This window comes from Merops nubicus, unplaced genomic scaffold (assembly GCF_000691845.1).
Source record: "Merops nubicus isolate BGI_N331 unplaced genomic scaffold, ASM69184v1 scaffold44596, whole genome shotgun sequence".
Taxonomy (NCBI): domain Eukaryota; kingdom Metazoa; phylum Chordata; class Aves; order Coraciiformes; family Meropidae; genus Merops; species Merops nubicus.
The window spans coordinates 296-15,764 of record NW_008617793.1 but is presented as its reverse complement, the minus strand read 5'-3'; the positions used below and the strand labels follow the sequence as shown (position 1 = coordinate 15,764).

At 38.8% G+C, this 15,469-nt stretch overlaps 2 protein-coding genes across 2 annotated transcripts; one reads left to right on the top strand and one right to left on the bottom strand.

The window, feature by feature from the left end:
- Positions 1-83: 83 nt before the first annotated feature.
- On the top strand, positions 84-1,918 carry RPA3 (replication protein A3, 14kDa; the record flags this gene model as incomplete). Its single annotated transcript, XM_008943246.1, has 3 exons — positions 84-158; positions 1,245-1,353; positions 1,836-1,918. Coding segments are annotated over 3 exons (267 nt in total), but the record flags the coding sequence as incomplete, so codon positions are not given.
- A 3,214-nt stretch (positions 1,919-5,132) lies between these two features.
- MIOS (missing oocyte, meiosis regulator, homolog (Drosophila)) lies at positions 5,133-15,031 on the bottom strand. The gene is made up of 10 exons (XM_008943245.1): positions 13,669-15,031; positions 13,363-13,461; positions 12,173-12,430; positions 11,486-11,655; positions 10,192-10,257; positions 9,369-9,527; positions 8,455-8,607; positions 6,943-7,147; positions 5,736-5,865; positions 5,133-5,503 (listed from the first exon to the last, which is right to left on the bottom strand). Exons 1-10 carry the CDS (start codon positions 14,963-14,965, stop codon positions 5,407-5,409), a joined length of 2,634 nt encoding a protein of 877 aa, XP_008941493.1. The 5' UTR covers positions 14,966-15,031; the 3' UTR covers positions 5,133-5,406.
- Between the last annotated feature and the right edge of the window lie 438 nt (positions 15,032-15,469).

The following is a 15,469-nucleotide window of genomic DNA, read 5'->3' as shown; positions in this document are numbered from 1 at the left end:
AGGGTCGGGCGGGGCGGTTCGGGCCGGCGCGGGGCACCGTGCGGCGTCCCCGGCCGCTTTCTGAGCGCTCCCGCCTTCTGTAGGTTCATCCCTCTGGGAAGCTTTTCGTGCTTTCGGATGGAGAAGGAAAACAGGCGACTGTGGAGATGAGCGAGCCTGTAAGTCAAGGAATACTTTGCAAATACTCGAGGTTGCCTCTTGTGGGTGTCGGAGGCTTTGTCCCTTGGAGCTCCTGAGAAGGTTTCATACCTTGGGTTGTTAAATTTTCAGATGTCAGGATCTGACCAACAGTTCCACAACTTAACAGAGTAAACGGTCAAACTTCGTAAATGCATAGCTGCAATGCTGGGCACTTCAGTCTCTATGTAAGGGAGGAGAAACTGATGTGTGCAGGAAAAACATGACATGTTCATCTCACAGTTTTGCCTGATGTAAATGGAGGAACTAGATTTGCTAATCAAAATGCTTTGTAATGTTCTCCCCCTTTATTTTGCACATATGTAGTTCCTCTGTTCAACACAGGAAAATTATTAAAATTACGGGGAGGGAAGAGAATCTATTGCTGTGTTCCAGGAAACTTGCTAGAAAGTTAAGAGTTAGATATAGGAAGAACATTGTTGACTGCACTCTTAAGAATAGTTTCTTCAAAAAGAATAAAACTATGATCCAGCTATATGATTTTGGAGTAAGATAAAATTTCTAGCATTATTTTTACCTTTGCTCAACCAAAGGCTTCTTATTGTCAGTAGTTTTGTATTCTGAATGCTTACTGATGGGTACTTAAATAATTTCTGACTATACATCCCAAATCTGGAATATTGGAACTGCTCTCGGGCGGGTGTGATACCTCCTTAGCTCTTACAGAGTTCTGTAATTTACTCAGGTTTGAATGCAGTCCATTGAAATCTGGATTATTCTGCTGTGTCCTACATAAGTCTCTGTTCAGTGATTAAATGACAGTTTTGTGTACTTCGAAACTGGCATCTTCCCTCTGAGGGGTGGGGGGGTGTGTGTGTGTTGGTACTGAACTGACTGTTAGAAAATCTGAAAATCTAGGTGGCTCAAGGGGTTTGCAGGGTTTTTTGGGGGGGAGGGAGGGGCTGCAGTAGTACTGTGTTGTTTGACATTAAACAGAATCTGTTATGAACAAACTGTCCCTGTGGAGAGTTCCTCGCTGAAGTGCTATGCAGTAGAGACAGCAGCTAATTTAGTGATACTAATTTCATACCTGGTATGTTTTCTAGCTAGATGAAGAGATCTCGGGAGTTCTTGAAGTAGTGGGAAGAGTAACAAATCAAGCAACTATCATGTGTATGTCATACATCCAGTTCAGAGAAGATAAAAGTCCATTTGGTGAGTAAGAAGATACATTATGACAAATTCATTTTGTGTTCCAAATTCTTCAATAGGTAAGAAGGGGGAGCCTGATGGGTATCTTTTCTTATGGACAAGGTCTTTCTTGAAGCTGCCAGCTATGCAGTAGAATGTAGAAAAGGAGAGTGTCGTGGGAAAAATTCGGTACAAAATACAGTTTTACTGTCAAACTGTAGAGACTGACCCAAAGCTGGAGCCATGCTAGATCACTGCCTGATGATTCTTCCACTCCAGGCTGCATTGTTCTCGCCTTGCACTGGACCTTATGTGATCGGGCACCTGGCAAGCCTAACAATAACCCTCCAGAAAGCAAGCAGTGAGAGTGTGGCTGGCTTGGGAAAACTGGGGGGACTGGGAATGCTCAGCTGTACTGCTCTCAAATAAACAGTGTTTTAGCGCCATCATTTGCTTATGAGGAATTTAGCTTATGCATCATAACCATTTTCTTTGCCCTATTTCAGATCTGGAACTCTACAATGAAGCACTAAAAATTATTCATGAATTCCCTGACTACTTCCCATTTGGTACTGGGAGGAACAATTGATTTTTCTTAGCATAGATTTAGAGCTTCAGAGGGGACAACAGCACCATGACTGTGTTGCCTCACAGCATGGTAACAGTTGCATTTATTTCCAACAAATGTACCAAAAAGATGCTGTTACATGTGTCGCATATTGCCAGGGATAAATGTTTTCTTTGACCAGTATTTATTCAGCAAGAAGGAGAACACTGCTGTGGAGATCTCACTGTCTATATATATGTAACCCTTCTGCATCCATGAGGAGTGTCCTCTTGCAGAGCTGGCTGGACTTGCTAGAAACCGAAGTTCTGTAGGCATCTTTTTGTTGGTGGTTTTAGTGGTTCTAGATACTTTATATTTTAACCTTGCCACCTGTCTTCAGTACCAGTTTCCTGTAAAGTGGCTTTTTTTTTCTTTGATAAAAATTTATTGAACATGTGGGGTATTTTACATCTTGAAACAGATCTCTTCTCCAATAAAAGAGATCCCACTGTTTAACTACTTGTGTCAATATTGTATTTTAGAGGGCTATATTCAGTGATACGTGATGGCTCCTGTTTAACCTGACAGGTAATGTTAAAAAAAAAAAAATAATTCCAAGATACTTGCCTTGTACACTGATGTTAAATACTTGGAAGATGTCTGGTTAGGCTTGGGGATTTCAAGCACAAGTTGAGTTCCCATCACATCCTTCATCCTTGGTGGGAGTCTAAGCAGAAGGTACCAGGTTCAGCCAGCTTGTCATGACAACTCCAACCATACAAACTTCCACACAGTTCAAAGTTTTGCTACTATCCAGGCTGCTTTCAGCGAGTAGCAGAACTCTTGTATCTCGTAAGGTAACACAATTGAAGTAAAAAGCTTTGAAATAGTCTGTTAATTAATATTTCAAAGTATTTTAAGTAAACCTTCACTGTGTTTGTTAAGCTTTCACACAAACAGGTTTCAGGTTTAATAGCAAGATTTAATGTCTTATTAAGATCATTAGCTTTGCACTTATTTGTAGACTTCTTTGGGTTTAGTCAAGCAGTTCATGTTTGAAAGACTTCTTATTTATTAGTTGCTACTAACAGGGTCAAGTTAACAAGCAATCTATTTTCTTTCCCCTCTCTACTTGGAAGACAGACGTGAATTAAGTTACAGTCACAGGGAAGCAAAAGGAATCTGGGTGTAATCAGGCAAGGCTGGGGCATCTAATGAAATGGAAACACAAAAATGCAATCAGCATGAACCACAGGGTCAAAACATTTTAGCACGTGAGGCCACCATCATCTAGCTAACTACCTACCAAGAGGTGAGCAGATAAAAGAGCAGTAAATGTAAAAAAGTAACTGCAGCTAATGTATTGCCTGTAGTTATAATTTTTGTTAGAAGACAACAAACTACCCCAAAACCAGCTTTATTAATGTAAAAGCAAACCAAGGCATCATTAAAAAACATAAACCCCTTACTTTGTATGTTTTGCAAACAGAGTGATTACTGGCCTGAGACCTGGTTACCAATTACAACAGCCAGAATATACACACATTCATAATCCAAAACACTTCAAAGACATGCAAAGTATCAAAGTAAGCATCTAATTTAATGAAATCATAGAATTTGACACAAACAGGTATAGTCAAGTCAGAAATGTTATAAATGAATTTTCTGTACATAAGAAAATGTGACAAGGTAAGTTAGTAGTTGCGTTCACCTGAACATGAGTCTATCGGGGAAATTTACTAAACATTGTTACTACAGAGGAATAAAACCATCCTTGACACTTACAAATACTAATTTCCATAAAGCAAAAGTTTTATTGCCTGTATTTATATAAATAGGGCAACATACATTAACCCCCTGTTTACACTTATAAATGGAGAAATTTTTGAAGAGCTTTTCAAAAGCAGCATTAAGTGTGCAAAAATACTGGAAAGAGAAATAAATATCCTAGCAAGAAAAAAAAAAAGTAACTGCTCTCCCATACTTACAAAGTACCTCTTAGATTAACTTTAAAAAGATTTTTTTCAATTAGGCAAGAATTTTAAATCAGAGTTAAGTGTAGCAGATGTGTAACAACATTAATACTAAATCAGAAACTATAACCCAAAGTCCTGAATGTAATTGTGTACATCTATTGAAAACGTTGCCATATTCCATCGTGCTGCAACTACACTAGAGCATTTAGAACTAGTGGTATATTACAATATATTCTCTTTTAAAACACAAATTTTCACAGTTCTGGCAATACAGTACCAGTTTATTGCTAGCATTCCATTTAGTATTTCATCGCACACAAGTGTTAAGGAACTCATATTGTTTCTACTAGTAAATAAACACACCAAGTAAACTGATGTTATTATCACATACCTTAAAACAGGTTATTTTTTTTCCCTAATTTGTGTGAATTTTGTTGCCTACAAAATCAAGGACAACAATACCAATTAGCTCCTAGCATAGTATTACCACAGTATCATTGACTGTCTCTCAAATTAATAAATAAACTTAATCCCAGATGGTAACATGCCTAGAACTAATTCTAGTCAGTGACCTAAAATTGTGCAGCCATTTGGGAGCAGATCCGTGTCTGCTAGTGACCAGAAGCGGGATTTATATAGGTTGATTTCACACTTCCCAGCATGTTTCAGAAGCACAGGGAAATGCTGATTATCCAAAGGTCTTCAAATGTTTTTGTAGTCAAAACTCAGCATGTAATTTAAAACTTAAGTATTTACAAGTCTCCAGTCCTGGAGATACCAGACCTTCACTGTACTACATGAAAAATTAATCAATCAAATGAAACCTTCTATAGCTTACCTGCACTCTGCAAGGAACAGACACATGACTTTTCAGGGAACTCTTCTCTAGGATATAGACATCACCAGGAGACAAAGCCCCCAAGGTTCTTTAACATTAAAATTCACATCAGCTAGCTATGTAGGTAAATTAAATAAGACCTTGAATTATAAGGACATTGCTTTACTGTTAACAAAATGTAGGAACTGAAAGAAATGGATTTTTTCTTCAAAATAAAAATGATAATACAATTAACAGTGGCACTTTGGATGAACTTAGAAGGAGATGACTGTTTGCATACATGAAAGTGTGATCAAACCATGAACAGAGGAAACCACAGCATCACTTTATGATCTTCTGAAGAATGCTCTTCAGGTGTTTATTTTGAAAGCCCACTTTCACAGCGTACAAACATTGCTTTGTTTGGAAAACAAATAAAAGGGCTGATCAGCACTACCCTGAAAACTTTTAAAAGCTCTTTGGATTTTAGCAAATCCAGAGTCCACAATTCGAGTGCTTCTGAAGTGAACTGCTTCAGTTCTCTCAACAAAGACCACACACTGTACCCAGAGCCTCATTTCAGGAATACCTGTTTCTACCAAGCAGTCATACACACATCACTTCACTCATCTGATAGCAATTTATTTTTTTCACAGTTAGTAAGTCACAAATGACCTTTGTCTGTGTTTGGGCTATGATGGATGCCCATTGGAGAGCCCCACATTTTCAAACAGCATTTACGCCTGGACAGTCTCTGCCGGAATGAGATTCCCTGTTGTATCCAGCTGCATACACTTACAAGAGCAGGCAGAAACTGGGCACTCAGTGTGGTCCCTAGATAGCAGTAACAGAAAAAAGAAAACACGTAAAATAAAACTAACAAGAGTTTTGCAATCTACACATGTAAGTATGTGCAGGGACACAGCATCTCAGAAAAACTCTGCATCATACTTAAAAAGTTTTGCATATGTTCTAAACCAGCAAAATGTAGACAGAGCAAAGGAGGCATGTCCTACTTAGTGGAGCATACACGTATGAAATAAGAAAGATTTTAACACTGACTTACCTGAACCAGCTGAGCATGTGCCCTGCATGTCCACCATGCCTACAGTTGTGACACCAGGTAAACCAGTTGTTGAACTGGGCTAACTTCTTGTCTTTGCTAAGATCCACTTTTTCATCTGACTTGGATCCTCCTGTGCAGAGGCAAACCCACCCCCACAAATCCACTTGTAAATCATCATGCATCATTTATACTTCAGTCCCAGTAGCCCTATTAGACTAAATTTGAAATTAGGAACATTATGTGAAGAAGTCCCCTGATTTTAAAAGAGTAGTAATATAATTCAGAACTAGTGGAATGCCAAAACAAGAACTGCATTACTGAGCTGTTGTTTCATACCTTACAATCTAGCTAAACTTGCCCATTAAACAAATTTTAGAGACAGAATGTCTTTCAACAGTGATCTACGTTTCAATGACTGATTTACATTCCAGTGAATTATGGGCCTGTTTTACTGCACATGGAATGTTCTACTTTAGAAAAATCGACAAAAGCTAAGCTATGAATTGGAACAATTACAATATAGAAGTCATAACACAGATCAGTGAAAGAAGATGCATAAATTATATAGATGCCAACTCCACAGCTGCTCATGGCTCTATACCAAGACTGACCTAAAAACATGGACAAGATCATGTTCATCTAGACCTTGTATAATGCTGAGACCAAGATGTTTAGAACCACAGGATTCTAATCATATTTCTTAGCTGTGATATGACTCACACATTCTTTTGTACTTGGTGACAGAAAGTATACCACACTCAATTTATTCTCTCTTCCTCTTCCAGCTAAAAATCAATTAATTTACATCCCATTTCTGTAGCATGCCTACAATTCATTTCAAAACAACACACTTCCAACAGCTTACAGTTTTGGAGCTCATGATGCTGACCACCACTTACTTGAATCTTTTAATCTGCCTAACCATGAAATTTCACTGACAATCTCACTGGGAAAACTGTCAGAACCAAGTAGCTGTACATACCGTCTGACACCAAAGAACTGAGACACAGGTTTCATCATAAAACCTGATGGGATGTAAACAAAGTTTCAGTTATGGTCCTCCTCCCCCAAAAAGGCGAGTATGAACATTTGTGGTATGCATACAAATAGAAAGAAAGAGGTGCAAGAGAAGATCTTTCAACAGCAACTGCTAATTAGGCCTCTAATTAGAACGACACCTGAGTAACTAGAACCCACTGAGTCATACCTGGGCAGCTGGAAACTGGTGTTCCCATATTTATCAAGCACAGAGCACAGCGAGGAAGGGGCTTGCGGCAGCCAGGACAGCTGGTGACTTTTGACTTAGTTGGTGAACCGCTGACTCCGTACTGGCTAAAACCTCGCCCCTGGTGAGGGATAGCTGAGCAGCTGTAAGAGATTGATTTTCCACAGAAATTGCAACTCACAAACACCTAAAGAGAACAAAAACCCATTAATTTGTTGACTTGGTTCTACTTTTGCTACACTTGTGAGTGAATTTGTTCAAGCTTTTCATTCATTTATTTACCAGAGATTCTGGACAGTGCCCTGGAAAGCCAAGGCTACTTACTCCCAAAGGAGTTCCTAACATCCTGGCTTATAGCTGTGGCACACAGCCTGGAGAAATAGGCCTTAATGATGGTCACTTACCTCAAAAGCCCATAAAAACATGCACGATTACTAACACTTGGAAAGATAGTATTTAGGAAAATAAAAATCTGTGTCTGCAGTAATGAAAGACATTAAGTTTACTCCACTTACTTTAGAATTAAATCTGGTCTCTCCGCCCTTATAGTCAGACGACCCACCCTAAGGCCCCCAACATGAGGACTTTCCTAACAATCCTCATCTCCATATGTTATGCCACAAGTTGTTACTTGATACCAAGATACACGTATTTTAAACTCTTTAGGAGCTATTTATGTTGATCACATCAGGAAGGAGCAGTCAACTCAACTCCCTCCCACTTGGAGGGGTATGGGTGCAGCTGTCCTTAAACAACTATGACAGTCCATGAATTGAAAAACAGCCTTCCTTAGATGCTCCTGGGCCCTAAGGGTTCTAAAGCACATACTGAGAAGACTGAAAATGCCACCAGATGTTGAGTAGATCCCATTTGAACAGCGTGTCAGTTTTTGGTTTAGCTTATGTTCAGAACTGATAATGAAAGTTGCTGCTATTCACTTTTAGTTTAAGGCTCAAAGGCTTCAAAATAGCTTTGAGGTTTCCTTCCATTAAAACAGAGACAATTTAAACTTGTTCTTTGTTCAGTTCCATAATTTCAGCATCATCCTCACCCTGATGCTGAATTCAGTTGGATGACACATGTCTAATTTTGTTTCTCAACATGGGAGGAAAAAACCCACCCCACAGTTTTCCCAGAAGAAGTGTTGAAAAGGTAGAGTTTCTGAAAGAAAATCTGTTGTTTCAAAGAAAAAGGCTTAAGGAAAAAAAGAACTGAATAAAATGTTAGAGAACTGATTTCCCAGATTAGATATGAAGAAATGTAGATTTGTTTACCATATTCCTCTGCTCTCTATCAAAACAGTTATCAAGTCCTTTCTAAAAAAATATTTTGAAAAAAACACAGCTACTTTTTTAGGACAGCCTTAGTTGAAATCTTTCTTTAGCACAGGAATCCTCATGAAAGCAAAGATGCAGCCAGCCACTTTTTTCTACAGAAGTACCATGCTGCCTTCCTTTCTGTGCTGGTCCTGCTTCATACAAGAATTACATTTACCTGGGCTAAAGGCTTTGAACTGGGGTCTAGCTTACTCCTGTGGATATCAAATTCTGCACGTTTATGCCAAAATCTCCAAGCATCTAAAAGATTCCTGTAGTTCTCAATCCAGTACTGAACCCTCTCATCTTTCAGCACATCTGATGGAGAACCCTAAAGCAGGCAGGAAGAAAATGTCAGATACAGAGTGAAGAAACAATACATATTACTCAGTTTTCGAAAGGCTTGACAAAGCATACTACAAGATATGAGAAATACAGTGTCATTTGTCCAGAAAAAGAATTTTCTGTTAAACTGTACTAAGAGTTTGACAAAAATTTTCTTCAGTCTGCCTCTCCGGTTGAAAATACTTGTGCTGCCATATCCTCCTAAAAAATAATGTCTGTCAGATAAAGGATTATAAAATTCTGTTGCACATTATGGCCTCTGTAATTGTTATGATTACGTATGCAGTTCAGCACAGTGTTGGCAACAGTTGCACCTGTGTAAGGGCCAAGTCCATCATAAAAAAATCCCAAAGAAACCCACAAACACAATGCCTAGAGAAACAAAAAAGCCTCACTTCAGTTCTCCACCAAAATCCTGGAAGCAAAAACCATAATGAACCTGTCAGGAAAGGCACCATCAATAAGCAGGAGAATGGCTATCCCAGTTCAGGTAGGGAAGAGGACTATACTTTCTTTTTGCCTCTTTCCCCTACTATCTCCTCAAGCTATTTCAACCAGAGAGAGTGAAGATACATGTTTATAAGGTAACACTGAGTGATTCAGATGATTCCACAAAACAGGCATGATACATATCATCCCAATTTATTACAGAGATCACTTTTAGTTCACAAGACTCAATACTATCCTGCTACAGCGACTATGTTTAGTTCTCCTCAATAGGCATTTATTTTTGAGTGGAACACTAACCTGTAGCATGCAATAACTTGCTGTCTGGACATCTCCAGTTCTGTCAACATAACTTTCCATCAAGTCAACTCCATCTTTTGTCAGCCCTGTTAACAGTATTCCCTCCAAATTCCCAGCATCCTTCATTTCATTCGTCAGCTTTTCAATAAACCTGTTTAGCTATAACATAAAGAAATTACTTAACTTTTCCCATCTGTTCACCCCTTCCTAACTCATTTATGTTGGCATATGACAAAACTTTTCACGACTCAAATAGCTTTCTTTCATGAGAGTGCCCGCTGCTAATGGAATATGCTGCTTGCTTCTTGTGACACAGAAAAAGGTATATGGCTATATCCACTTTATTGCAAGAATTCAAGTATTTATCAACTAAACTTTAAGCCTCCTGATAGGAACTGCAAAGAGGGAGGTTACATATTCCTTAAATAATTCACTTAATTTAAAAGAAAACATTTCTACTGTAAAACCAAGCCTTCATTCGAGGAAAGGTGAGTATCTGGAAATAAATACTGAATCAGTACAAATATTCTGCAGTAAAACAGACATACAGGTAATGCAATAGCATTTAACAAACTAGCATGTCATCAATACTATTAAACCTCAAAGAAGAAGAAAAAACAAAAACCCAAAATTGAGCTGAAGGTACAAACTGAAGATCAGATTATATCAGATTATACCATACCTTATACCCTCCTCTTACAAGAAAAAGCAAATCACTCATGAGTCATTGCTTCCTCTCTTTACCCCTCCACCCCAGAGCTTATTCCACCTCCAAATAAAGCCCAGCTTAACACTTTGCTGAAATATGCAACCACAAACTTACCTGAGCATCATTGAGGAACTTGCAAGCAAAGGCCACTCTGTCTCGTACAGCCACATTATTTTCATACTTGGGAGAGAAAAATAGGAATATGACCATCACATGCAAGTTGCCACTTTTTCAATATGTTGCTTGTAAAATCAGAATATCTGTGCTATTGTAAAATTAATACTATTGAATTGATTTTGTACGAAGAAATCATCACATCTGAAGAAAACTAACCACTAAATATCCGATTTGTACTCAGATACAGGTATCAGAGCAAGAGTGTAGCTACTGGAACAATCTACTCAAATGGCAGGAAGGCATGGTGCAGCACATGCTATGGGGCTTATGAAACTCTGAAAAAAAGAAACTTTGCAAATCATGTAGAGCTGGCTTAGTGCTTCTAGCACATATAGCCAGAAGTCACAGGAGGAAGAAAAACTTTCATTTACCATTATTTACCAAGTAACTAGCCTGACCATCCAATTCCTTCCGAAAATTACAACTTAAAGTTACTAAAACAAACTAACAAAATCAATTAAAAAATAACTCAAATCATCCAGAACATGGACTTCTCACACATATATTGGCACTCAATGTGCAGCAATGGAATATTTCTTTTCTGCTTTTTAATCTTTTTACTAGGTGTGACACTGAAGAAAAAAATCCTTGATTAATTCTAGTACTTAGCTGTGATCATAATTTTCCCTCCTGAAATTCTCAGCGTATAAATTGTGATTGAGCCTGAGAAAACAAGGAGTGCTTGGCAAAATCTTTTTCATGCAAACTTCAACAAGTGTCACTGGAGTAAAAATTAAAATTAAAAACACCTTGTGATCTGTCAGTTTCCAATTCATCAATAAATCACGACTGTAAAATTATTATCTAACATCCAGAGAACAAGAACATTCCCTCTCAATGAGGAAAAAAAAAAAAAGACTCTGGTTTCTCTCCTCTAGTATTGTTACTTTATTTGTAATACCTTAAAAGCATCATATTATGACAACATTATTTCAGCAGGTTTAGGCCAATTACCCTGTTGCATTAAATGACACTTCCCTTGGGCTAAGTAATTCCTACTCAGCCAAGTATTTCTGTTGTTCTCTAACCAAAGATCAAGTAAAGGCTCAATGTATCACAAAATTAAAGATTTAGTTTGTTCTCCACATGCAATTTTATACTAATTTCAGAAAATGTGAGACTACTCTGTTCTCTGTTTCAACACAGTGGAATTATTTTAACATGTAAACAAGGCAAAATAAAATACAGATCACAGAAATACAAATTTTAACGTAACAAAAAATTTACTTACCAAGACACCGTCATATGAACCAGACTCACTTGTCAGGAAAGCAAACATAGCACACAAGTAGGGATTGTTCAGTTGCAGCCTTAGAGTACTGCACATTTCTCTCCAAAGTGAGTTCTTCTCATCTGTGTAGCCTGACAGAGCCATTGCTACTACATTAAGGTTCAGATCACCTGATTTATGAAAATAATCGGTGAAACAATATTCAAGTTAAGGACTTAAAAAACAGATCCAATTAAAACTGTAACTGAAAGCATCAGTTTGAAACAGAACATCTTGTCAGGGTGCAAGACAAAATGCCGAGGAACTACACTAGCTAAAATAAATGTGCACACGCTAGTATTTTTTAGTTTCTGCTGTAAATGCCTCTGCTCAGGTAAGTTAGTTCCATAAGCCACAAGCCCAAATATATGACAACCTGAGTTATACTTTAAGTAACATCACACTGATTTTGGTATTTTGCAATAGTTTTGAACTGCTAAATTTGTTCCTGTCACTATCATAAGACACTGTCATTACCACCATTCATACCCACAAGAAGTGAAAATACAGGATTGTATATATAGCCATCTCTTAGCAGATCTAGCTGGAGGAAGACAAATTCATATACCAGCTTTGAGTTAACAATTTTCCTAAAAGCATACTGAGGTGATACAATGCCAAAACAAAAGACACTGAACACATACGCACCCTTTCCTGAGGAAGCCCCTTTATTTAGGATTTGTATCGCTCGCCGTATGTCCAAGTTGAAAAGTGCTACAGCAGCAGCTCGTTCCCAGTCTCCTTCTTGCTCCAATGAATTTAAAAAAGGTTCCACATCTAGGTCAGTTCCCTTCCTTATCCACCCACAGAGCTGTAAAGCCAAGGACCTCTCCTCACTCAGATACTGAATGATATCTGCCTGTCTATCAGATCCACTCCTGCTGTGCCTGAGGTTCTCTGTTGTCCCTAGAAGTGGGAAAGAAGTTAAATTATGCCTAAATTACAATGTAAATTGAAATCACAACACAAGGCTTTGATTTCAATCACAAAGCACAGCACAAAAGCTGAGTATCATATTTTAGTACTTTGAAAAACCCACGGTAAAGAGCAGCATACACAATATTATTTTGATCTGCTAAAAATCATGCATCTAAACCTGGTGCAGATTCCCCACTAAGTCTTTTTTCCTTCCTCTACCTCCTAAGATTTTGAAGGTTCTTGTTAGTTGACAGAGTTCTCAGTATGTTCAATCTGAAAACAGAGTATACAGTCAAGCACCTGCTCTACCAGTTTTCTTCTCAGCAAGCATCAACATGCTGGAAGCTTTCTCAACACTGAAGAGTTATTTTTTTGCTCCAAGGAGCATAACTATTAATAAGACACATAATGAAATAGAAGGAAAGATTCAAATGATAGGTTATATTAATAAAAATCTCCCTGAGCATGCGAGGTTTACTGTGATGCATTAGGAGTGATCACCATTTTAAAACAAGAGAGCTGATTTAAACATAGTTATACAAATGCACTTAATACCTCAGCAGTGATTACAGTAAAGTCAGCCTCCTAGAACTACACCCCTGCTTGGAACTTCAAAAAATAGAACAGTTTTGTGGAGAGCAAGAATTTTTCACTATAGTCAAAACTCAAATGTTTAAAATAGTTCACCTAAAGATTTACCTCTGAGGATACTTTGGGTTTATGATTACTATCTTTCCAAGAACACTGAAAATTCTTGAAATTAATATAAGCTGTTAATTTACACATAGTATAACACAGAAATACTTTTGTTTCTCTATTTTTAAATAGAAACCTTTCAACCATGTTTAAATACAAACACACGAGTGCATCACTCTGTAAACATGCTACAATAGAGCTTGTCCAAGTTAGAACATTCTTACCCAAAGATGACTTCACGATTGATTTAATGCCAGCATAGACTAAGGGACCTTTGTTTCCTGTAAGTTTTTGATCCATATCTTCAGTATACTGCTTCATAAGTATTTTCATGTATAGGAAGCTTAATTTTTTCCCAAGTGTTTGAATTTTTTTTTTTAAAAAAATAAAGTCACATCCTATTAACATATGCAGAGTATTTACAGGATGTTGCATTATATTTAAAGATTTTAATGCATTCCATATAACTAGTTTACATATGAAGGTATATTAGTTCCCTAGGACATAAACTACAGTAAGGCAAAGGATATAATGCAGAGTGTACCAAAGCGATTTCAGCTGAGGATCTTCATTTCCAGCCAGGAGGTGATTCCTCCAAACTTGTTCCGTATCGAGACCGTACCTCGACAGCGCTCTGAGCCGCATCTTGGTGGCTATGTCTTTTTCCAAGGAACTGGCCTTCCCTTCTTCCGTGCACTCGTACAAATGTCGCCCACAAGCCCACATTAAGGAGGTCACTGGACTCCACGCGAGAGAAATTCTTTCAAAAACCGTGAAGTCAGACATAGTCCTGTTGGGAGTGACTACCACCATTCGATTCTGACTGGTGGGATGCCAGGCAAATGAAGCGATGTAGTTTTCACATGGCTGGACACTTCTTTCAATTATTGTTGGCTCAGTTTCGTCTCCAATAGGGGTGGGAGTGTGCTGCATGTCATACAGTCTAATGATGTTACTATCCCTTGTTAGAGTAGCTAACAGTCCAGTTCTTGTCGGACACCAGGCGACTTTTGTCAAGGGTTTTGGCTGCTCTGTCAAGGTCAAAACAGGCTTTTCAAACTTTCTTAGATCCCATATGGCAACCTGACCTTCATAGAAAGATGCCACACGATCGTGGAAATAGGGATCAACGGTCACTCCTTGGACAGCCTTGGTGTTGACAAATATTTTTTGGCTCGTGTTCCTCAGATCAAAGATAGCCAGATTTCGATGCATTCCAGCTAAAAGCAGCTTTTGGTCCCGTGGAAGCCAACAGAGAGAGAGACAAGCATCATTCTGTCCCAGTTCATACAGTGGCTTTGTTACTACCAGTCCTGCTTCTGGATCTCCTGCTGAAAGTCTCACCTTCTCTGTCGCAACTGCAGTTTCAGGGGCATATTTGCTACTGATGTCCCAGATCAAGACTGAGAAGTCAGCCCGATGCTTGTCCAACCCAGCAGCAAGCCAATTACTGTCTAGGGGGTTCCACGCAAGAGTGTTGCATTGCCGCGCGTGTTTGGGAACAAACTCTTTGCCTATTAAGTCTTTAGATTTTGAGTTGTGGTCTTGGCCAAGGCTCGTAAGCACCACTCGACCGTTGGCCTGCCCAACGGCAAGGAGACACTCAGGATCATACTTTGGATACCAAGCCACGCATTTCATATAGGGCGTGTCAGAATTGATTGACAAGAGCGTCTCTGTGGTTTCCTCCGACAACCGCAAGGAGCCCGCCTTGAGTTCTGAGCTCACAGCAGAGTCAATGTGGTAGAGGCTCAGTTCCGAATCGCACACGACAAATCTGTCCACATGGTGCGGAGCCCACAGAATATCAGGCTTGGAGCCACTCATGTTCCAGGTGAGTCTACCCACAATTTAAGCTCTTGGAAGAAGACTCAGGTGATATCCATGCATACGGAAACTGTTGAGAAAGTAACTTGCAAGAATGTTATCAGAACCTAAATTCCTTTGTAAACTGAGATCACCTTTAAACAAACAATGAGGTTCTGAATAATGACTTTTAGCCCAAGGGTTTAACACAAGTATGTTTCAGACCTGAACTGTAAGCATGCTCTGCATTACCCGCAGCACACATTGGTGTTGCTGGCACTTACCTACCGAGACAGAACCAACACAGCCACGTACAAAGTCTCGGTGGGATTTACTGTGTTTACGAACCCCACACCAGTATTAAGGAAGAAATGATTAACTGTGATGTGATGTGGCATGGTATGTGGGTGTGCTGCTGGTAAAGAACCACTCCCTACAACATGTCGATTTCTCTGCCTAATTAGAGTGAAGTAACTGATGAAAAATTAGAGCCTGTCTGAAGTCTGTTCCATAGCCTTGAAAGGC

Excerpts from the sequence above, each read along its gene's own strand:
- MIOS (XM_008943245.1), bottom strand. The coding sequence starts at position 14,965 with ATGAGTGGCTCCAAGCCTGATATTCTGTGGGCTCCGCACCATGTGGAC. Across the intron at positions 11,656-12,172 it reads AGGGGCTTCCTCAGGAAAGG|GTGATCTGAACCTTAATGTA; the intron begins GTGCGTATGTGT and ends TTCATAAATCAG. Across the intron at positions 7,148-8,454 it reads GTTCAAAGCCTTTAGCCCAG|GTGTTTGTGAGTTGCAATTT; the intron begins GTAAATGTAATT and ends TGTTCTCTTTAG.